The sequence below is a fragment of the Ananas comosus genome, linkage group 4, assembly GCF_001540865.1.
Source record: "Ananas comosus cultivar F153 linkage group 4, ASM154086v1, whole genome shotgun sequence".
In the NCBI taxonomy this organism is placed as follows: Eukaryota; Viridiplantae; Streptophyta; class Magnoliopsida; order Poales; family Bromeliaceae; genus Ananas; species Ananas comosus.
In genome coordinates, this window is record NC_033624.1 from 206,328 (window position 1) to 229,523 (window position 23,196).

At 39.8% G+C, this 23,196-nt stretch overlaps 3 protein-coding genes and 1 pseudogene across 4 annotated transcripts; 3 read left to right on the forward strand and 1 right to left on the reverse strand.

The window, feature by feature from the left end:
• On the reverse strand, positions 144–4,069 carry LOC109709728 (methyltransferase-like protein 13). 2 transcript variants are annotated; one of them, XM_020232058.1, is made up of 9 exons: positions 3,803–4,060; positions 2,718–2,831; positions 2,505–2,573; positions 2,274–2,293; positions 2,145–2,197; positions 1,964–1,994; positions 1,781–1,859; positions 626–759; positions 144–514 (listed from the first exon to the last, which is right to left on the reverse strand). In XM_020232058.1, the coding sequence occupies exons 1-9, from the start codon at positions 4,008–4,010 to the stop codon at positions 452–454; spliced, it is 771 nt and encodes a 256-aa protein (XP_020087647.1). In that variant the 5' UTR covers positions 4,011–4,060; the 3' UTR covers positions 144–451. The 2 variants fall into 2 exon arrangements, with proteins under 2 accessions (XP_020087647.1, XP_020087648.1); XM_020232059.1 differs by lacking the exons at positions 144–514; positions 626–759 and adding an exon at positions 914–1,016 and having other exon boundaries at positions 3,803–4,069.
• LOC109708669 (transcription factor TIP2-like) lies at positions 9,635–11,624 on the forward strand. Its single transcript, XM_020230485.1, has 3 exons — positions 9,635–10,255; positions 10,819–11,244; positions 11,354–11,624. Exons 1-3 carry the CDS (start codon positions 9,635–9,637, stop codon positions 11,441–11,443), a joined length of 1,137 nt encoding a protein of 378 aa, XP_020086074.1. The 3' UTR covers positions 11,444–11,624.
• On the forward strand, positions 13,044–16,574 carry LOC109708671 (annotated as a pseudogene).
• Positions 19,056–22,861, forward strand: LOC109709474 (S-adenosylmethionine synthase-like). Its single transcript, XM_020231731.1, has 4 exons — positions 19,056–19,141; positions 20,682–21,214; positions 21,663–22,064; positions 22,186–22,861. Exons 2-4 carry the CDS (start codon positions 20,693–20,695, stop codon positions 22,453–22,455), a joined length of 1,194 nt encoding a protein of 397 aa, XP_020087320.1. The 5' UTR covers positions 19,056–19,141; positions 20,682–20,692; the 3' UTR covers positions 22,456–22,861.

Here is a 23,196-nt window from a genome sequence, read left to right on the forward strand (position 1 = left end):
CTTCCGTTTCGGCTTCTGCTCATGAAGCTGCTGAACCAAGCACATGATACGTGATTATACGCACATATATTTATGTAGACAATATTATTGTTATATGACAAAATTTTTGAATGCGAATAACACCCAAACCAACCGTGAAGGCGTTAAGTAATAATATATTATTAGTCTAATAAGTAGCAAAATTACAGAAAACAGCCTCCCTACAAATCGCGAAATCCGGCAGATCAAAGGAAGCCTTTGGACCAGGCTCCTAAAACTAGCAGCAGGTACATAGCCACAAGTAACAAATGAATGTATACAACAATATATAACCAAAATCTGGCCTCACAGTTTTCACTACGACTAATTTGAAGAAGGAGAAGAAGAAGATCATCTGCTTCCCAAAATTGAATTAAATTATGAAATACAACAAGTTTCCTCCTCCATTATTAGCCACGAAGATACACAATAGTTATCCTACTTTGGCTTCACGATCAACTCTGTTGTTATTCCGCTTCTGCCGCAGAGATTCATCCTGAGAAACAGAGAACAAAACTACTTGTTTATAAAGTTCACGAATTAGGCTACTACAACAATCACATCGAGGAATGAGAAACGAAACAATGTGGATTTGAATGGCTTCTACCTTAATACAGACGTAAATATAATGAACATCTGGGTTCGAACCGAGAAGTGCAGCCACAGAGGTTCCATCTTCGTTTAGCCGCAATGGTTTGGTTAGTTCCCAACTTTTCTGCTCCGGACTTCTGTCCAATCTGTCTACAATACCCCCAAATATATTCATCAGTTACAATTCTAATTAACATAAGGAGACAGTACTATGTCCAGTGTAAACATTGAAAGAAGGAAATATTGCATATTAAAATGGTGGTGAGAACCGCCTCTGAAGAGCTACAGCGGGATGCTTCTCTGGTGGCAGTTCACACCACCAGTTCATAGCATGAACTTCGTACAAAGAAACATCATACAGAAACATCTGGGAAGATCAACACAACAACAAAAGCCCTGATTTAAACCTTACATTCACAAACAAAAAAAAAAATAAGCACTTCAAAAAGTTATTCGCCATAATTAAATTACGAAACCAAGAAACTAGCTTCCCAAAATTATTGCAGGTAAATTTCCAGCTAAATGATTCTGTTGAATAAATTCTGTTCATATCTTCGACTTTCCAATTGACTGCCATTTTAATAACAGTGCCATACTGAAAGGTCATGGTAGAGGTAAGTCAAACTTCTTACATTGATTGATTTGATATGGTCCATATCATGAAGCTTCTCATTTTCTATGATTTACCTATTATTCCTTGCAGCTTATTAAATATCATCCAAATAGTAATATAATTATGTGAACAATACATCACTGTAACATGTCTGCGACTGTAATATGTTTTAACATTACTTTTGTTCAGATGGAGTACCATCTTAACACATAAGAGAAAATTTTGTCTACTCCAACTAATCAAAGCATATTCAATAGAGAAAACTACAACATTGACAGCAGAAATAGAAACATGAAGCGGACATGGAGCTTGAGTCATTGAAATGAAATTTTTAAAAAAAGGAACTAGAAAAATTACAATGAGAAGCAAATATATACAGATAATTGGCCTCACGATTTTTCTCGGACAAAAGGCCACAGCACACGTATCTAGATACTGATGCAGTATAAAGAAGATAAGGTAAATATCAAACCAAAAAATTGGATATTCCATAAGTAATGAGAATCCACAAATTGATCTAAAAGAAGTAAACAAGCACTAGAAGTGGTGTTGACTAACCTATTACATGCATATTTATTGTCCACGTGTCCAAGTTCTTCAGTACACACAATCGATAACTTGGATCTCCATACGTAATCTATATCACAAAAATAAGTCAGATAAGTTGGAGAGACATGTTATTGCCTAGTCTTGAAAGAAACACCAAATAATAAGGAACTACTTGATAGAAGAGAAAAGCACCAGGATGTAAACTCCTTTGTCCTTGAGAACTCTGTTAGATGGTAGAGAAAAGTTGACAGAAGTAAGATAAACTAAAATCTAAAAGAGAACAAATCACAGGGTCCAAACAAAACATAAAACAACAACTAAGACTTCAATCTCACGTATGATAAACATCAGTTCTTGCATGATGATTTAGTACCTGGCAACCTCCTCCAGCATCTTAGTTGCATTTTCATGTGCATTATGCCCACACTATAAGTTGACAGAATGGATTAATTAGCAATGTTCCAAATAAAAATGCAGAGTATACTAGCCAATTATAACTCACCATGATGGAGTCGAGAGTTCCTGCAAACAAAACATAAATTAGGCCTAAGAATCTTATATGAACAGGTTTCAAGATCCAAGGAGGTGTTGTCATAAACTGACATATACATAACTAAGAAGAAAGACGTTACAAAATTTTCCAATAGGGAAATAAACCAGATATCATAAGCTATTCAATTGGTAGAAAAAGACGCTTGAGCACCTTTTAAAAACCCATGAATGCAGTAAGTACCTTTATCAATGACACCATCAAACGAATTAGATTCAAAACCAGCCATGTCTCGAACGTCCATTTTAAGATCTGCCAAAACAGTTTGGGAAAAGAAATAGTAAGTACAAAAATTTTCATAGAGAATACTCAGGGTGGTTGTAACATTCACACCGAGAAAGCCCGGAGAGAGAGAGAGAGAGAGAGAGAGAGAGAGAGAGAGAGAGAGAGAGATACACTTTAGGGCTGGCTTATCTTTGTATTTTTGTTGCATGGCTTCAATCACCACTGTAGATATATCTATGTTAATGATATCTTGATATCCATCATCAACCATGCTTTCCCCCAAAACTGTTTGATTTCCAGATCAAGCAAGCACATTATATAAAAAGCAGGTTATGCATCCTATGCAATAGCACGTAAAGTTTGACAGTTGGAAGCATTTTAACTTGAAACGGGATAATTTTGTAAAAGCATAACTGCAATGGATCATATATAACATGTACTATATTGAATGCAATAAAATTGTCACAACTCATGCACCTCAACTCCGCAGGCATGCGAAAGACAGTGTCAGTAGATCATCAGAAACCTTCACACTAGTTCTTGGTAACTGACATCACAATTAATGATGCAGACGTTCAACAACTAACTTGTTGGGACTTTGATCCAAAACTCTATTTTGGGACAGGTAAACAGTGGTGCAAATCCAGTACATACATGATTAGCAACAAAATTATTAAAATAAAATCTCTATTTCAAATTAGGATTATAACTTCCACTGGGTAGGAACATCAAACTATACAGCATATCTGCTAACTAGAGCTACTAAGCATTCGCCCCATAACCTCAACTAGAAATGTGCTTGTTTCAGCGATTCGACAACCACGACATTGCCATTTCAGCTACTCACTAATTCTATGTCCGGAACATTTATTACACCATAGTTGCAATTACAAACTAGATTGACTAGCATCCACGAAATCACATAATCAGTTACAATTATTTTTGCAAGGATAACTTGATCTCCGAGTCTAAATCCACACGCGCACACATTATCCAAGAGATCACATGCTAGTGCAGCAGCACAAAGAAATCACAAATTAAGCTACAAATCGGGATAAATTCATCTACATACTAAGTAGATCAGATCATAGGGTTTCTCATCGTTTCTCAATCTCCTTAATCCGATCTAATTTCTCCCCGAACCCCACCCCCCCTTCACCCAAAACACGCACACACCGAGATCCAAATACACATCCAAATGCTCCAAAACCAAAGACGAAGAAGAAGAAGAAGAAGGAGAAGAAGAGGAAAGGGACCTGAGTTGCCGCAACCGACGAGGAGGAGGCGGTGGGAGCGGCGGAGGTAGAGGTCGAAGAGAGGGGAGAGGGGCGCATACTTTTGGTACCAGTCGAAGGGGCCCCCGTCCTTGCGGTAGCGATCGTCCCAGTATGCGGTCTCCCCGTATGAGTGCGTCCCTAAGCTCGACGACGACGACGACGACGACGACGATCCCCCGAGCGTCATTGCTCGCTCTCTCCGCCCCTTCGCCACAAAAAGGTCTAAAATGTAACAATTACACCACCTCATCTAACTTACTAAATAATTAAATTACTTTTACGGAGTTCATCCACCCCATCATTATTAATCTCGATAAAAAAATATTTTTTTTATTATATTTTTTTCGAAAGGAGTTTTAGAAATTGATCCGGAGCAGCTGCAACACAAAAATCACCTCCCTCCACTCCGCCGTTATTCTACGGTTCCAGTTGCGCACGCATCGGGAGGTGGAGTTTTATTTCGTGGACCCGGTCCATTGGACCGGGACGGAGAGCGTTTCGTTCTGATTGGTCCCCGTTCGCGGAGAACTTCTGGTGGGCTGGGAGAGTGGGCCCGTTACAATGTGAGTCCATGTACGGCCCATGAACCTTGTTTTCGAAAGGCCCGTGTGAAAGATTTTTTTTTTTTCTTTTTTCCGTTATATGGACAAAAATTATTAATTAATACTTTTTTTTCACCATATTTTTATATTTAAATAAATAAAATAATTTTGATTTTGTATTCTGCATTGTACCCAAAAAAAAAAAAAAGCTTAATTATTACTCTCCTCAGGCCCACATAGATTTTGGGCCGGATTTATCTAAATGAGCTCTCACTGGTTTCTGGGCCTTATCGGAAAAAGGGCGGGTCCAATAATCAACTTTCATTACATCCGCCGTTGGCTCATCCTCATCAACCTATCTCGACCGTCCATATACTCCTACGAATCCCTTCGCACCTTTATTTATTCACCTTGTTAGTATTTACACACGCCACCTTTTTCGGCTTTTCCTCCTCGCTCCTTTGGTTTTTTTTTTTTTTTTAAAAAAGGAAAAAAAAGGAGAAAAAAAATCCCACTGTGAAAGGGTTTTAGAGCTCTCTTCAATCCATCTTTTATTTTAATGGAGGAGATTAATGCGTTGGGTTTTCCCAATGAGAACAATATTAGAGTGCCACAAAACCGGCTTCGGAGGTAAATAATTAATTAAACCCTTTTTAAAAAATTTGGCTTCTTACCATTTATAAATAAATAAAGTGTCTCTTCCCTTTGCTTCAGTTCACTGGTAAGCTTAATTTGCTTACTTTATTATTGTGAAATGTGTTGGGTTTTTATTCCTATTGGTACCCTTTGTAGCACTTTCTTTATTTTGTGATTTAATAATCTTTTGTCCCTGGATTTTGTATTATTTTGCATTTTATTGTCGTTTTATTTGAATGGATATTTATAGTACATTTATATTTTACATTCAACAACCGTAGAACTTTCGTTTTATTACAAACCCTAATAGTTGAGATTTAGCCATATTCAACATTTGTTTGACTAAACTCATATTATTTCTTTTTGTGAAAACCAAAGTTCTACGGTTGTTGAATGTAAAATATAAATGTACCCTTATGTAATAACTTAAATTTTTAAATAACAATATATATTCAACATTTGTTTGACTAAACTCATATTATTTCTTTTTGTGAAAACCAAAGTTCTCCGGTTGTTGAATGTAAAATATAAATGTACCCTTATGTAATAACTTAAATTTTTAAATAACAATATTTATTTTATATTATTTTATATAGTATCAGTATACGAAGTTTTAAATTCAAATTCTATTAAAATTTCAATTTTACACAAAAAAAAAAAACTTGAGGAAAATTGTTGAAACTTTTTCAGTAGCTAGTATCTGTCAACTAAAATTCACAATTTTTTTTAGCTGAAAAGCAGTTGGTAACCTGAAATCGGAATCAAATGAAACCTCTAATTTAAAATACAAATTAAATAAAAGCTAAAATGGTGTAAACACAAATATTTAGCCTTGGAGAAAAACATTATAGAGAGGGTCCTACACCTATGCGGTGGCATGTGGGGGCTAAACGTTGGTCATGCCCTCTAATACTTCTTTTCCAAAAATTAATTAATTAGGTGTCTATGTCAAAATTGCAATATGCTGTTAAACCGATTCCCTGATGCTCTTTCAAACTTCTCATGCTGCAGGATGATGATCAATGGCAACGAAAGACTAAACACGAAAGCTGCATTCGCGTCCTTCAGCCGCGCGCTCGCCAACGCGCTCTTTGGCCTGTGGACGACGGACCTGGTGAAGCCCCGCGAGCTCCGCCGAGCGACTGCCACAGTGCTGATCCTCGGGGTGGCTCTGTCGGCTGCAGGCACTGCAATTTCGCTATCCCTTCTTTTCATTCGTGGTAGAAGAGGGCGGCTGATGTGCCGGCAATTTCGGTGGCTCAGCGGCTTCGCCACCATGGTGTTGTATGCCACGTTAGTCATCCGTGGTTTCATTTTGGTTCTTGCTGCGCTATCTCTTCGTTAACTGATTATTAACCCCTGCATACATACATGTTTGCTAGAAGTGGCCACTATGGGATTGATGTTGCTTGTTGAGAATTTCTTTTGTTTTTTGGGGTCAAATATTGCTGTTAGGATGTTTCTCTTCATGTTTTAAGGCTTAAGTTGCTACTTCTTGTGTATGTACGTGCTTTGCTAGTTGTTAAATTTGAAGTTTTTTTTTTAATTTTTGGCCAAAATCACTTCGATCTTATTTTCATCTTCTCAAACCAGTGATTAGATCTAAATTCTATACTCTACAACGGCCAAACTATGTACTAGAATCTGAATAGTAAAGTATGGAGTAGAAATGGACATATTTTGAATATTTTGAATTTGAGTTCGAGTTGCGAAACGCCCGGATAAAAGTATATGGGTGAAAGTAAATTCCCAAAATTCAATTTAATTCAAAAAATAATAAAAAAATTAGGTAACACGGCTAAATATTAACGGTTATGGTTATATTTGCAGCCATATATGGAGTGGTTAATGGGCCTATTGGACCGGGCCATGGTTTGGGCCTTTGGGCCCATTTTACTCTCTGGGCTCGGTGGTGCGTGGTGGTTTCATCGCCGAATTCGGGATGTAACCGGCAAAGCGGCTTTTAGAATCGCCGACTTTATTTTGTAACGAAAATTTTTGCTGGTTCACCAAGCGCTAGCTCTGTTACTTTAATCTTACCTTCTAAGCTTTGTGAGAAGAACATCTAAAAGTATGAACCCACCTCTCAAAAGCTTCATTTGTTTACATAGACATTGATATAGGTTTGTGCACATCGATCAAATTAGTGAAGCGGTATGTGTCCATTGTTTAGTCATTATTTGTTGTTTGCTTTGGAACTCTTTTAGGACTACTTTATAATTGAGCTGCTATATGCCTCATTTTTCATGTGTAATTAAAGGTTTACTTACTAACCATCATTTGTGTTAACCACCTAACAACAATCACTAAAGAAAAAAACTTTTGTTAGATATATATCGGAAAGTACATTGTTCAGTAAAGTTTGGGGTTGCCGCAAAGCAAGAGACAAAAAATGATTACGTATCTAAACTTACTATACTAAACTTAGGAACTGCATTTGGCTTAGATAAAGAAATAGGCACTAAATAATTATATTAGTCCATCTTCTTTGAGGTGTTTTCGATCTAAAACGTTCTCAGATTATCCTACCCAAAGTAAATTATATGGATCATTTCATCTCCCACTGTGCTGTGAGATGCGCGTCACTAAACATTCGAAAAGCTATAGAGAAGCATAAACCGCTTATTTATAACTTGAGATTTTATATAGCAAGACGAGGGGGAGAGAAGCTAAATGAAACAAAAGCTATATATAATAATTATCAGAAATATAGCTTTTGAAGGAAATTTTCAAAATGAGACCATGCCTTGGGCATGGCCCAACCTCCACAAGGGTTGATTAACAGCAAAACCATATGTTAAAACTGCATGAGACCATCCCAAGATTCTCTTTTGAGCTTTTTTTTTTTTTTACCCCCAAAAAAAAACTGTATACTCTTTAATTTGCAAGAGATAACCCTTGCATGTATTAGAATTAATCATTTCCGTGGAGATTTTAATGACATTTTTTTAAGTTATAGTACAAAAGTTAACAAAATCTAGACACACTGTATGAAATACTTAAATGGGAGGGGTTTATTACTCACTACTCTTTGGTACATTGTTCCATGACTTGGCTAGTCTCGTATCTACTAATTAGAGAGTCTAGCTATGGTAAAGTTCTTTGTACTACAAAGTATAAGTATATGGTAAAAACCTAAGGTAAAAGGTAAAAATTATCCTGATTGTAATATAAAATAATTTTCTTAAGGTTCTTGGCAAGTAAACTTCCTCCCTTTAGCTAGGCTTTGAGACACTAGAGATACATTTATTAATTATGTATAAACTGATACCTTATCTCTTAGCATATTAGTATCTATCTTTTGCTATTTGCAACTTAATGCATTCTTTATCAATTAATCTGGTTAATTTACTCAAAACTTGAAAAGGTTTTAACATGCATACAGCTCAATTATATAAAAGATGCAACCCCATTAGTAATCATTTCACCAATTTCACAAAATATTCCCTGCTACAACCAAAGTCCATTTGCTTTATTTAATTTCTTCTTGTAATCATTAAAGAAGTACAAAACATATTTTGATGGAATATTGTCTAAAAGGCTCACATATATAGGGGATTACTTAACTTTACCCTACACCTACTAGAAGAATACATTTTCAAAAGGCCTCTATATGGGCTGTCCTTTTAAAAATAGGCATAGACCATGAAAACCATTTTGTAGCATGCAATGCATGAAATATTGTTTGAGATTCGCATAGAGTGCTATCCAACAGTTGGACAGGTACACTATCCTACAATATAACATATCTTGTTAACTGTTCATGGTTAAGTGTTAATTATTTACCCAAACTTAATCACTGAATAAGCTCAAATTCTGATATTTTTCAGATAAATAATAAATTTAATTAAGTAGCTCAGCACAAGAGATTAGGATTAGTTGTACTCAATTGATCAGGACTGAGGTATGAAACTTTTCCTTATAAACAAGGGTAGGAGAAGAAGGCCAAGTCTTTTGCTCTTTCCTGCTACGTACTGCTAACCATAAAATGTTATTATAATATCACCATGCAGTATCAGAACTACGGAAGATTATGCTTCCTATGAGGAGATGGTACTGGGACTACATGGGCCCCATCACAAGGGAATCTCAGTAACAACCTCTCCTCTCTCTCTCTCTCTCTCTCTCTCTCTCTCTCTCTCTCTCTCTCTCCAGGCAGGCTTGGACAGGGAAGGAGAGAGAGAGAGAGAGAGAGAGGGAGCCCCACTTCTTCTCTCTACCAATCCCACAAGAAACCAACAGCTTTCTATGGCTCCAAACCACCTTTTACCTCTTTTTATATATATATATTTCCCAACCCTCTTCTCCTCTTCTGATCAGTTCTCCCCATCTCTCCTCCTCTCCACTCCCTCACTCCTCTCTCCTCTCATGAATCTAGTCTTTTCCCAAATGGGCTACTCCATTTGTTTTTAATTTGAGCTCCTCCTCTCAAGGTATCTCTAAGGTATCTCTTTCTCTCTCTTGCTCTAAAGGTCTAGCCTACTTGCCTTTTGTACTAGTAACTGATATATTATTTCATTTTCTACTTGATATATAGAGGCCGCAAGAGGTGTCATTAGAAGAGAAGAGAAAAGAGAGAAGGAGGATGTATCATCACCATCCCGAGTTATATCCACCCCATGAGCACATCCCCATGGAAGGATCATCGTCAGAATTCATTGGCCCTTCTCACACCGCCACGATGAATTTCTCCGACTTGGCGCTCATGGGGAGTGGCCAAAACAGCAGCAGCAACAGCAGCAACGGCACCTCCGCCGCTGCGGCCGAACTCGACTTCCACCGCCAGTTCGGTCTCGATGTTGTCGGGAAGCCGGAAATGGCTCCCCATCTCATGCACTTCCCCGAAAACCTCTTCTTTGCCGAGATCCCGCCGGAAACTGCTTCTGTCGGCTCGACCGTCTTGTACGACCCGTCGGTGCAGTTAGATTTGGTTCATCACCAGCCATGTCAAGTGAGAGAGATATATACCGCTAATAATATTAACAACAACGATGATGTTTCATTACCACAAGATTATTCTGGGTTTATACATGGGTCTAGTGTTAATGGCCACTTTGTTGGTGGTGTAATGGAGGAAGTTTATGGGCTAGGGCAGCAGCTTGAGAGCCCACACCTTAACACAAGAAGGCAAAAAGGTGGGATGAGGCAAAAGGGGTTAAGCTTTAATGGGGTGGAAAAGAAGGAGAAGCAAAGGAGAGAAAGGCTTAGTGAGAAGTATGAACTGCTCAAATCACTCATCCCTAACAGAACCAAGGTATAAATAATTAATTTACCCTATTATTCACCACAGCAAATATTTTATTTATTAATTAATTTGTTCATGGCAATACATCTATGAAGCATATATTGATTAGTAGTATTTAGTGTCAAACTATTTATCTCCTACCTTCAACCACTTTTTCAAACCTAAATGCCTCCTTAATTATTGGTTGTTAATAAATTGGACACTGCTTTAAGTTTCTGGTTGAGCTTAATTGGTTTCATTTTTATTTGTTATCTGTTAGCTGTTAGAAGATGCTTAATTTATAGAATTATTTTTGTGTGTGCAGTTTCTTGGTTTTTGCAGTGTTTGTTTTACTTTTTGCTGGTACCTAGGGTTCTTGTTTACATTGTTTTTGCACATATCAGCATAATTTTTTACATCTTTTGGGTAGTGTACATGCGGAGTTTTAATTTTGACAGTGTATTTTGGGCTAGTTACACCCACTTTGGCATAAAAAATATGTTCAAAAAATTGCATAACTTTGGTATTAATTGCTAGTACATGAGTACATCTGTACATGTGAGTTTGTCTATATGTTTCTTCGCGCGGAAAAGGATGATCGAGCGACGATCATCTCCGACACGATGGACTACATCAGAGAATTAGGTCGGACGGTGAACGAGCTCAAGCTACTGGTCGAGAAGAAGAGGCGCAAAAAGGAGAGGGGAAAGGAGGTCTTAATTGGAGAGGAGTTAGTAGGTGACATGGAGAGCTCTTCAGTGAAGCCTTTTATAGATGAGGGAGAACATCATGCATCCAACGGGTCTCTAAGGAGTTCATGGCTCCAACGGAAGTCGAAAGAGACCTTCGTCGACGTTCGGATCGTAGAGGATGAAGTGACTATCAAGATCACCCAAAGGAAGAGGATGATCAGTTGCTTGCTAACCGCTTCGAGAATTCTCGACGAGCTTCAGCTCGAGCTTCTGCACTTGTCTGGGGGAATCATAGGAGACTGCCACATTTACATGTTCAACACTAAGGTCAGTGTACCGTATATCATCTTTCTCAATTATCATAATTTTTATTTTTTTTTAATTTATTTTGGTTTAATTAATGGAGAGTGCTTTAAATTGACGTTGTTATAAACAGATCCCCGAAGGATCTTCAGTGTATGCAAGTGCAGTTGCAAAGAAGCTGATTGAAGTCATGGATGTGCAATTTCCACCTCAGACCTGTTAAGTTTTTATTACATAGTTAGGGTAAATAGAGTTTTAAGCATTGTAGTTCGATCAATTAATGATAGGTTTGTGTGTTTGTTATACATCTAGTGTTTGGATTTAACTTTAATTGAACCTTTATATAAAAGGTTGGGTGAAGGGCGTAGGGATAATTAAGTTGGAAAAAGTACAGTGGATAGAATTGTGGCAGGTAGGACTTAGAACATCTTTTCAGAAGTTGTCTTCTCTGTTATCTTGCAAATGCAGGGTACTCATAGTACAATATTTTTCTTTAAGATCCCTATAATTAAGTTTGTTACATTTTACAGCATTTTTCCTCTCTTTTTTTTTTTTCTTTTTTTTACTTTGTGTCTGTGTGATGGGGCTTTGTTAATGGACTTGTTTTTTAATCTTGTAGTTTTTATTTTCTTAATATTTTTGGATATGGGCCACAAGCAAGGAACATGCATAAACGCTTTATCAGTTTGGGCTACGATGCCAATCGGTCGGCCCACGACCTGAATTTATGGGAAACTAGGCGGGCACTGCAACATAGTTTGCAATCTGAGGCCCGCTTGAACATATTTTAAATAAACGGCCCATTTGATAAGAAATCCATCTTGCGTTATTAGCCCAAAATATATACTCCCCAGATAAGACTATAAAATTTATATCCTAATTGATATATTTCAATCTATATAATATATTATCGTAAATAACAATAAAATATTTTCACATCACACTCGCAATTTCCAACGGAAGCTAGATAGACTCCCTTTTCAGTTTTGGAACTTCCTCCATCTAATCTAATTCATTCATTTATACGATATATAATTCATGTAATTAAGGTTGTTGAGATATGCCAACAAATATAGTATCTGATAAAATTTTAGAGCTCTAGGGAACTTCCTCAATCAAATTCATTCATTTATACGATATCTAATTAAAGCTGTTTTTTTTAGAGAGATAGATAGCACGCTATCCGTTTCGATTATTTTGATATATACTAACAAATATAGTATTGGATAAAACTTTAGAGCTTTTTAAGATAAGTTTATAAAAGAGTAGTGTACTTTTCTCTTAAAAAATAATAAATAAATTAAACCACCCACCGTATATAAATAGACCCATCGTAAAACATTTCTCCATGCAGCGTCTCGTAGCTTGAAGTACTCTTCTTCTCCTCTTTCCTAATCCAAAGGCAATGGCCAAACCATTCTTCCTCCCGCTTCTCCTCTTTTTCTCCTTGCGATCCATCCCCCCTGCCGCTGCCCCCTCCCCCTCGTCGACACTCATCCCTCCAGCTGCCGCCCCCTCTCCTTCGAATGCCATCCCCCCAGCCACCGCTCCCTCTCCCTCGACTGTCATCCCCCCAGCGCGCGACCCTCCCCTCCTTGACTGCCATCCCCCACGCCGCCGCATCTCCCTCTCCCTGACATATACCCCTGCCACAGCCCCCCCCCTCCCCTCATCGACAGTATCCCCCCAGCCCCGCTCCTCCCCCTCGAGCTGCCATCCCCTGCCGCTGCCCTCCCCCTCGACGTGCCCCGAACCCGTGCTCGGACCCATCCACCCTGAGGCTGGAACGACTCGTCGTGTGCGATCCAGAGCGCTTCACGATCATGGGTCGCCGTGACGACTTCGTCTACTGTGTGCAACAGCAACCGTACGACGTGAGGGTTGGCGGACCTTGTCAGGCGCATGACGCTCCCGAGAAGTGGCGCAGATGGGCGACGCGAGCGATCGGGTGCGCGCGGCTAGAGGCTCCCCAGTATAACTGGTGGTCCAAGGCCCTGCACGGCGTGTCCAAAGTCGGAGATGGCGCCACGTGGTTCGGGGGCGTTGTGCCCGGAGCAACTAGCTTCCCGATGGTCATATCTTCGGCGGCATCGTTCAACGAGACTCTGTGGAACACAATCAGAAAGGTAACGCACATATATATATATATATATATATATATAATTTGAATGCATGATGTTAACTCTTTGGATTGAGAACGGATACTTACCTGCATATGAATCTCTCCTGGAATTAATGTAGGTGGTCTCTACAGAAGCTAGGGCCATGTACAACCTGGGCCACTCAGGGCTGACGTTTTTGGAGGCCGAACATCAACGTGGCCCGCGACCCGCGATGGGGAAGGATCCTCGAGACACCAGGAGAAGATCCATTCCTGGTCGGCCGCTACGCCGCCAACTTCGTCAGGGGGTTACAAGATGTGGACGGGCAGGAAACTGCAGCAGATCTCGACTCGAGGCCTCTTAAGGTCTCTGCCTGTTGCAAGCACTACACCACGTACGATCTCGATAACTGGAAGGGCGTCGATCGCTACCACTTTGATGCGAGGGTACGTAATGATAATAGTTTCATGGAAAAGATGAACTGCATGCATTTGTACTGCGTCTTGTTAATTGATTACTTGTTCAACTACTAATAATCAACAAAACATACGTGCATCTTAAATAACCATGCCAAATGCGCTCTAAAATTTCCATTCAGTGTAGAATTACTACTGAAACACAGTATACATGTAATCTTGCAAGTTGGTTTGAAATGCTTTTACTTGCAAATTACTTCTAGGAGACATCGGAAAATTCATTAGTGCTGTTTGATCCTTCCTAGCAGATTCTTCAGAAAAGATACCAAATTAAGATACCAACAGGAAAAGTTTTACAGTGTACTAATACAAATGAAGCTAAAAAGAGATAATCCACTTTCGCTTTCAAAGACATACATTTCAACTACAACTGACAGAGTCGATAGCAAGCAATACTATCTATCTTACGATGATGCAAATGCTTCTCTGAATTGCTTGATAGGTCGCTGCACAAGACATGGAAGAAACATTCCAGCGACCTTTCAAGATGTGCGTGAAGGATGGCGATGTGAGCAGCGTCATGTGCTCCTACAACCGCCTCAATGGCATTCCTACATGCGCCGATCCCTGACTCCTCTATCAAACAGTCCGACAGGAATCGCAACTCCACGGGTAACTGAATCAATTTGTATTTAAATTGCCATTTAGCAAAAAGCTCACTCTAATTAAATGCAACATTCAATTCCAATAGGTACTAACAAAAAAAAAAAAAAAAAATCCTACTTTTTACATCTCAGATATATTGTCTCTGACTGCGACTCGATTGAGGTCATTCGCGAGGACCACAAATGGCTGAATGACTCACCAGAAGATGCAGTTGCACAAGTCCTTAGAGCTGGTAATTAAGTAGTGCTTAATTATTTGTTATCCATCCTTTTTGCTTTAAGTGTCTGTTCGCTTGGCTTCTAAATAGTTTTTCTGTCTCGGGGAGAAGTAATTAGGTGTTTGCTAAACAAAAATTTAGCGCTTTTGCTGGTGGCGGAAAGCTGCAATGAGCTTGTAGGACTCAAGAATACATTCTCCAATTTATGCTCTAGCAACAAACTACTATGTGAATTTTATCGCAGAAAATATTAAATTTGTTTAAATAGTACTTCTCCAAAACCTACATTTTGTGTAAAAATGCCCTGACTTGCAAAAGCAGGAGTAAGGCCAACTGGACCCTAACTACTAAGTCATACATATGTAAGATAGCTTGCTGATCAGTTGCTTTTATATTAAGTTGTGAGAGTCTATTGTTGGCAAATGCAAATAAACCAGGACTGGATTTGGACTGCGGCGTCTATTACCCCCAGTACGGCTTATCGGCGGTGGGGCAAGGAAAAGTGAGAGAGGCTGATATCGACAACGCTTTAAGAAATCTGTATAAGGTTCTAATGAGGCTAGGATTCTTCGACAGGATCCCGGCTTACCAATCACTTGGCAAGGAGAACATCTGCACCAACAGTCATATCGAGTTAGCTACCGACGCTGCAAGACAGGGCATTGTTCTTCTCAATAACGATTTCTCTACGTTGCCGCTTAACACCCAGAAGATCAAAAGTATTGCACTCGTCGGCCCTCACATTAACGTCACGACTACAATGATCGGAAACTATGAAGGTTAAGATCACAATTTTATCTGCAGTTGGTTTCCTTGAGCTATATCTATATAGGTTGATGTGGAAGCAACTCTTTTGCAGGCATTCCTTGTCGATACACCTCGCCTTTGGATGGCTTCTCCAGAGAAGTATCAGTGAACCATCAGCAGGGCTGCGACGTACACTGCAACGACGTCAGCAACTTCTCGTCCGCCATCGATGCGGCCAAGAAGTCCAACGCTACTGTCATCTTGGCAGGTATAGATTTGAGCGTGGAGAGCGAGGGCCACGACCGAGACGATTTGATGCTCCCGGGTCACCAGGTGGATTTCATCACCCGAGTGGCTCAAGCTTCCAAAGGCCCTGTTGTGCCGGTGATCTTGTCCGGCGGGCCCGTGGGTATCTTATTCGCGAAGAACAATTCGAAGATCCACACAATTCTCTGGGCCGGTTACCCTGGAGAGGAAGGCGGCCGTGCCATCGCCAACGTCGTGTTTGGCCGCTACAACCCCAGTAACTGATTCGATCCGATAAATTCATTACATTCACACATTTTTCTGATCTGAACTGAAACTTTATAGGTGGAAGGCTTGCCCATGACATGGTACACATCCTCCTACGTCGACGAACTTCCGATGACATCGATGCAGCTACGCCCGAACGAAGATCTGAAGTATCCCGGCAGGACCTACAAATTCTACAACGGCACCACCATCTATCCCTTCGGATACGGGCTGAGCTACACCCAATTCACCTACACACTCGTTTCTGCGACGAGATCCTTCGATATCGAGCTCGAGCATTCTGAGTACTGCCAGCCGCTGACCTACCAGCCCGACGCCTACCAGCCGCCCTGCCCGTCCATCATAGTCAACGATACGAGATGCCAAGATCAGATTGAGTTCCAGCTCAAGGTAGAGAACGCCAGAGCGGTCGACGGGACGGATACGATACTCGTGTTTTCGAAGCCTCCGGCGGAAGTTGTGGGAGCCCCGATAAAGCAGCTGGTGGCCTTCCAGAAGGTGTTCGTGCCGGCCGGCGCGTCTCAGACGGTGAACATTGCTGTCAACGCGTGCAAGGCTCTGGAATTGGTTGAGCAGACGGCGTATCACGTGCTGCCGTCCGGACAGCACGAGATCGTGATCGGAGACGACGAGGCGGTCAGTTTTCCAGTTCAGATGAACATTCACTATTAGCTTGAGTGAGAACCATATATATACATAAGTTTAGTTTAGCTATATATAGGTCTAACCGACCGTCCTAGGGCAAGTGGCAAAGGGCTTGGTGGTTGGTAGCCGAGACCCAAGTTCGAATCCTAGTTGATTCACATTTCCAGCTAAGTTTATTTCTAAATGAAATAAACGAAGCGGATAACGTGCTATCTATCTCTAAAAAAAAAAAAACTATATATAAGTCTATAGATTGTTTTAGTTAGATTCTTTTGTTTACGAACTATAGGAAAGTTTGGAAATAGGTGTCTATTTTATAGGCTTAATTCTCCGCTGTAACAATGCTTTTTTTTTTCTTTTTTTTTTAAAAAAAAAAGATAGCACGCTGTCCGCTTCATTCATTTCGAAACACTGTAACAATGCTTCAATATGAATAAAAGCGGTGGACAATAAAATTCTAATCCAATGTGTGATCCCGAAATTTTGCTTAATTCTGAACCATCATTTTTCTCGCTTATCTAATATCATACTTGAAGCTAATTAAAGAGAGTGGAACGTACAGTACACTGGGGCGACTTGATTTTGGGCTCGACTCTTGAGCTCGCAACCCCACAGGTCATTCTGAAATAGCCACCTCATTTAAATTTTTTGAATAAATCGATTTAAGCCCATTTAATTTATATTTTCTAAAATTTGATGTCGTATCCATCAACTCTTAATACCTTTAATTATGTTTTAGTAATAATACTGCATCATTTAACAAGTAATAGATAATAAAGTTGTTGAACTTAATAAAAACTTCAGCATACATACATATAAGCACTATTTTTTTTTTTTAATAAAAAAGTCAAGGATTTCTCAATCAAATGAAATTTGTTAATAAGTCTATGTTATATATAAAGTTGAGAGTGTTTTTCCCTTATTAGTTGGAATATGTACACGAGAAGCAAAGAGCACGAGTTTTATATTGGCCATGCCCCAACCGAATTATTCAAAAAAAAAGTCCTTCAAAGCAAAGAACAAGAAAAAACGTAGACGTAGTGCCACTCAAGTGCAGAGAAAATACAGCTATTGCTTTCAATCCAAACAGCCGCTCCGCCACGCATCCAAGTTGCGTGATTATATCGCCTCCAATAGAAAAATGTGACACGAAGAACAACATTAGAAAAATGTGACACGAAGAACAACATTAAATTATATTGTGCCGTAGTTTTCTTTACATATATCGTCAAATATAATTGATGAATCAGTTTTTATAATATAGCAACTAGCTGATGGTTTAATTATGATTCACTTAAAATGGCAAGTTAACATTCTGGCTTAAAGATTCAATTTTTAAATATGATGTCAACTCCAGTTTGTTAATTCTGAAATTGCACCAGTTGTTAAAAGTTATGTAATTTAAATTTTTTAAGACCTTCAAAGATCATCACGGGCATATTTACTCTTGCAAAATAAAAATATAAACCCACCTAACATCAATAATTTATGAAAGTTTATCCCAAAATGTCACTTAATTGAAATTGAAGGGATAATAGTACCTGATGTTGTTTTTTTTTTTTGCTTTGTTTTGGATAGAAAGATGACGAGTTATCCACCTCGCTCATTTTTTTTCGAAATAAATATAATTATAAATTGTAAACAAACTAGACATTAAATCTTGAATCGCAATTATTAATTATCATCAAAATTTTCAGTAAAGGTGCCTACATCAAAATTTTCAGTAAAGGTGCCTACAACTGGTAGGAGCAGGTGGTGGTGTTTTGACTATGCTCATAGAATTCAAATGTGTAAGGTACACTTGTGGTATGCTTTGGAATTCATCAACCAAAAAACATCACAAACCAATAATTGTAGTCCACGTCGACAAGAAATTTCGCACATTAATGAGTCACGAGCATAAAATAATAATAATAATAATAATAAAATAAGGATAAAGGAGTGTACCAAATGCTGCGGTGGGACGTGGGGGGCCCATCGCGGTTCGCGGGCGACCGTATCCAACTCGAGTAGAACAACCAAAATTCTATATAGCGATCACCCCATAGAAGACATTATAAGGACGGGTTATACATTTCTATGTAGTGCATCTAAGTAATTATAGAAAAAATATGTTTGATTTTTTCTTTTTTTAAAACTTCGATCAATTATACATAACCATTTGATACTAGATTGCTAAATTATAAAAACACCCCCTATACTTTAGAATAATAATAATAATAATAATATTATTATTATTATTATTCTTGGAGGGACCTAACTTTTCCGCATAATAGTTTCTATAGGGAGGCCCGTATAGAAATACGGCTCTGGGGTGTAAAGCAAGCGAGATGCCATGTGCGGTGCGGGTCGCTATCCGGCACCGAACCCCGACGATTCTCGACCGCACGATCCCTGCACGATCCAACGACGGTCCAGATCTATCGCAAAGCGGATTTGCGTCTCACGCGGGGGCACGTGCCATCTCTTATAAATACGTGCTCCCACACTTGGGAGGAGTCTGCGAGAGAGGAGGTGTTGCTTTGATCGTTCGCCGACCCGACGCCGCAGCGAGGAAACTAGGGTTTCGATCCCAATCCCCTTCTTTCTCCGTTGTGAGTTCTTCTTCGATCTCTCCATCTAGTCGTAACTCGCTTCTGGTTATGTGTAGAATGATGATGAATGATGTTCTTTGAATCGTTGGTGTGTTATCCTTTTCTCTCGACATTCGAAATGGTTTGATCTGAGGTTTCCTTGGATTTTATGTGACATTTTGTTGATTGGATTGGTATTGAGTTTCAGTTATTGAACCAGGATTACCGAGGTCGGATCTCTGTTACTCCTGGCTAGATTTGAGCTTTGTTTCGTTTATTTTTTCGTTTAATATCTGGTTTTCATTATCCAATCTCGTTATTTATCTGTTTGAAATGATATAATCTGTTTGTATTCTGGCATAATCGACGATTTCCAGTGTTAAAAGGCTAGATTTGGTTTAGGTTTGCTTCATTCTACTTCTCTCTTTCTTGTTAGTGTGTACTTAATTGCCGTATCTGCTTAGCGGAGCACCTATTTATGTTCGTACTTGAAGGAGCATATCTCGAGCTCTATCCTTTCGTATCTTATTGGATCGTTTTAATTTTTGCCTTTAATTTGCATCGATTGGAAAAATGAATGAAAGACATGTTGGAAGAACCTTTTCTTCATGGACTAGGCATAGATTTGGCTCGGTATTTTGATATGATTAGGTTGTTGCTTTATGATTTGGATCTGATTCGGATATTTCCTGCATGATTTCCCAACACTAATTTAGGTTATCTGTTCCTTTTAATTCTCTAGAAGCAGCTTGTGTCTCTGTGAATAATCAAAATTGAAGTTAGTTTAGATGGCTTATTCGATGATATTCTGATTCCTGAGATGGTATATTCTTTTGTGATTCCATGTGTCATCTAATTGTTATTTATTCTCCACCTTTTCACTTTTGGAAACCTTGCTAATTATTCCTCTCTCTCTCTCCCCTCCCTCTTCCTTAATTCCTTATATTCTGGGTTTGTTTTTGATAGATAGGAATATGAATTCATGGAATGTTGGGGCGACCACTTTCATGGACAAAGTGACATAGATGCAGATTAGTGGCTTAGTGGTCTTTACTAGAATATTTGAATCTGATTCTGTTGTTGCTTTAGAATTTTCCTGTTTAATTTCCCGATACTTCCTAGCTTATTTGCCCTTCTCTAGTAGTTACTTGTCCTCCTGTGAATATTCTTCAACTTAAAAGTGCTTTCAGTGCCTTGGTCTATGAGATTCTGATTCTTGAAGTGGTACATCCTTTTGGGATTCCTTATGCCACCTTTATGGGTGGTTAATATTACATTGTCTCATCTTCTTGGTGGCTGTATTCTATCTTATTGCCTAGTGAACCTAGTTAATATACTATTAACTTGAATCACTTCTTACATTAGGCAAGTGCATGGGCCACTAGCCATTAGCAATTAGGTTATTTAAACTGCAAATTCATGTTATCATCTTTAAATTTTTGTGCCCGGGCAATACTAGCTAAAAGCCAACTCTCTTTAAGTGACAAAGATACATATGTTCATGTGAGGTTGTTGATCCTTGTAAGTTGTGTCCATCTTTAACTGACTTTCCTTTGTTCAGGGTTTGAGAAGATGGCTGATGTGGACACCTTCCTCTTCACCTCTGAGTCAGTGAACGAGGGCCACCCTGACAAGCTGTGCGATCAAATCTCTGATGCCGTGCTCGATGCCTGCTTGGCAGAGGACCCGGACAGCAAGGTTGCATGTGAGACCTGCACAAAGACCAACATGGTCATGGTCTTTGGTGAAATCACCACCAAAGCCAACGTCGACTATGAGAAAATCGTGCGTGACACCTGCCGCGTGATTGGCTTCATTTCTGATGATGTGGGCCTTGATGCTGACCGCTGCAAGGTCCTCGTCAACATCGAGCAGCAGTCCCCTGAAATTGCACAGGTTGTGCATGGCCACTTCACCAAGCGCCCTGAGGAGATCGGAGCCGGTGACCAGGGCCACATGTTCGGTTATGCTACTGATGAGACCCCTGAATTGATGCCGCTTAGTCATGTTCTTGCCACCAAGATTGGGGCCCGGCTCACTGAGGTCCGCAAGAATGGGACCTGCCCCTGGCTCCGCCCCGACGGCAAGACCCAGGTGAGTTCTATGGCTAATTTAAACTGTGCATATTATAAAATATGTACAAATAGCCCTGCGAAGTTGGTATTCATCTGCATATACGTGAAAACTTTGCTCATTTGCATTCATGCGTTGGAAAGTCATATCTGCATTATTGGATTTTGCATAAGTGGTCCCAGTAGTGGCAGATGTGCAAATAAGCAGCCAGTATACTTCTTAAAGTGCTAACTTGGTATTCATCCCTGAGAAAGTCATATATCCATTATTGGATTTTGCATATATGGCCCTAGTAGTGGCAGATATGCAAATAAGCAGTGATTATACTTCTTTAAGTGCTAAGTTGGCAGGGTTATTTGCAGAATTTTACATGCTTGTAGGTGTATATTTCCTCTTTCACCTTGCTCTGTAGAACCTAACCTAACTGTTTGGTTTCCCCTAACTTTTGATTCTGGCTCCACCCATGCAGGTGACAGTTGAGTACCGCAATGATCATGGGGCGATGGTCCCCATCCGCGTGCACACTGTCCTCATCTCCACTCAGCATGATGAGACTGTAACCAACGATGAAATCGCCCGTGACCTTAAAGAGCATGTCATCAAGCCGGTCATCCCTGAGAAGTACCTTGATGAAAAGACCATCTTCCACCTGAACCCCTCCGGCCGCTTTGTCATTGGCGGTCCCCATGGTGATGCCGGGCTCACCGGTCGGAAGATCATCATTGACACCTATGGTGGCTGGGGGGCCCACGGTGGTGGCGCATTCTCTGGCAAGGACCCCACCAAGGTCGACAGGAGCGGTGCTTACATTGCCCGGCAAGCAGCCAAGAGCATTGTGGCCAATGGGCTGGCCCGCCGTTGCATCGTCCAGGTGTGCAACTCTCATCTATTTACAGTAAACTTATACGCACCTATAAATATTTCTTCTTAATCTTCTATGCTCTTAAAATTGCTGTAGTCAACTAAGTATTATCTATAACTGGGTTGTTCAGGTGTCATACGCCATTGGTGTGCCGGAGCCCCTCTCTGTGTTTGTCGACACCTACGGGACAGGCAAGATCCCGGATAAGGAGATACTGAAGATCGTGAAGGAGAACTTTGACTTCCGGCCGGGTATGATCATCATCAACCTCGACCTGAAGAGGGGTGGGAACGGGCGGTTCTTGAAGACCGCTGCCTACGGGCACTTTGGACGGGATGACCCCGACTTCACCTGGGAGGTGGTGAAGCCCCTCAAGTGGGACAAGCCTTCGACAGCATAGAAGCCTCAAAAACTAGTCTTATGGTGATGATGACGCGTTCTTTATCTACAGATAATAAGAGCAATAATTGTGTGTTGTTTCTGCATGCTGCTGTTATCTGAACGTCCGCTCACTGTTGTTGGCAGCTCTTTTTGGTTCTTATTGTCTCAGCTCTATTACTCAAAGAAAAAAAAAAAGAAGAAAATCATATTAAAAGTTTAGGGTGTTTATTGGAAAAAAAAGAGAATCTGAATTCTTTTGATGAACTGAAATGGGAGAGGAAGTAGGGGGGATTGAGGGGGTAGCTCTATGTTAAGGCCTTGCCTTCCTATGATTTGAGCACTTTGTACTAATTAACAGATCTGAGATATTTATAATGTACAACCGAAGCATTAAGTTGGAAGAGATCACATATTCACGACATTTATTTGCTGCTTCTCATATGTTCTGTCGTCTGTTCGTTCAATTTGGTTTTCGGCTCCTAGCGTCTTGTTTGGATGTTCTGCTGTCTGTTCTTACAATTTGGCTTAAGCGTCTTGTTTGGATGCTCTGTTATTTGTTCGTCAAATTTGGCTTTAGCGTCTTGATTGGATGTTTTGTTATCTGTTCATCTTGTTTGGACTGCTTGGTGGTTCATACATTACTCTCCTTTTCTCCTGCCCTTCCATTTCTTTTGCCACACGCACAAACCCTTTCTAAGTAGGCTATATTTATGCTTATGCTATTCCTCTCTTCTACTTATTCCTCATCATCAGCACGTTA

Bases quoted from the DNA above. Each gene is read 5' to 3' on its own strand.
- LOC109709728 (XM_020232058.1), bottom strand. From the start codon at position 4,010: ATGACGCTCGGGGGATCGTCGTCGTCGTCGTCGTCGTCGTCGAGCTTA. The intron at 2,198-2,273 runs GTGAGTTATAAT...GTCAACTTATAG, and splicing joins GAACTCTCGACTCCATCATG to TGTGGGCATAATGCACATGA. The intron at 1,860-1,963 runs GTGCTTTTCTCT...TTTGTGATATAG, and splicing joins ACAAAGGAGTTTACATCCTG to ATTACGTATGGAGATCCAAG.
- LOC109709474 (XM_020231731.1), top strand. From the start codon at position 20,693: ATGGCTGATGTGGACACCTTCCTCTTCACCTCTGAGTCAGTGAACGAG. The intron at 21,215-21,662 runs GTGAGTTCTATG...CCACCCATGCAG, and splicing joins GCCCCGACGGCAAGACCCAG to GTGACAGTTGAGTACCGCAA. The intron at 22,065-22,185 runs GTGTGCAACTCT...TGGGTTGTTCAG, and splicing joins CCCGCCGTTGCATCGTCCAG to GTGTCATACGCCATTGGTGT.
- LOC109708669 (XM_020230485.1), top strand. From the start codon at position 9,635: ATGGAAGGATCATCGTCAGAATTCATTGGCCCTTCTCACACCGCCACG. The intron at 10,256-10,818 runs GTATAAATAATT...CGCGCGGAAAAG, and splicing joins TCATCCCTAACAGAACCAAG to GATGATCGAGCGACGATCAT. The intron at 11,245-11,353 runs GTCAGTGTACCG...TGTTATAAACAG, and splicing joins TTTACATGTTCAACACTAAG to ATCCCCGAAGGATCTTCAGT.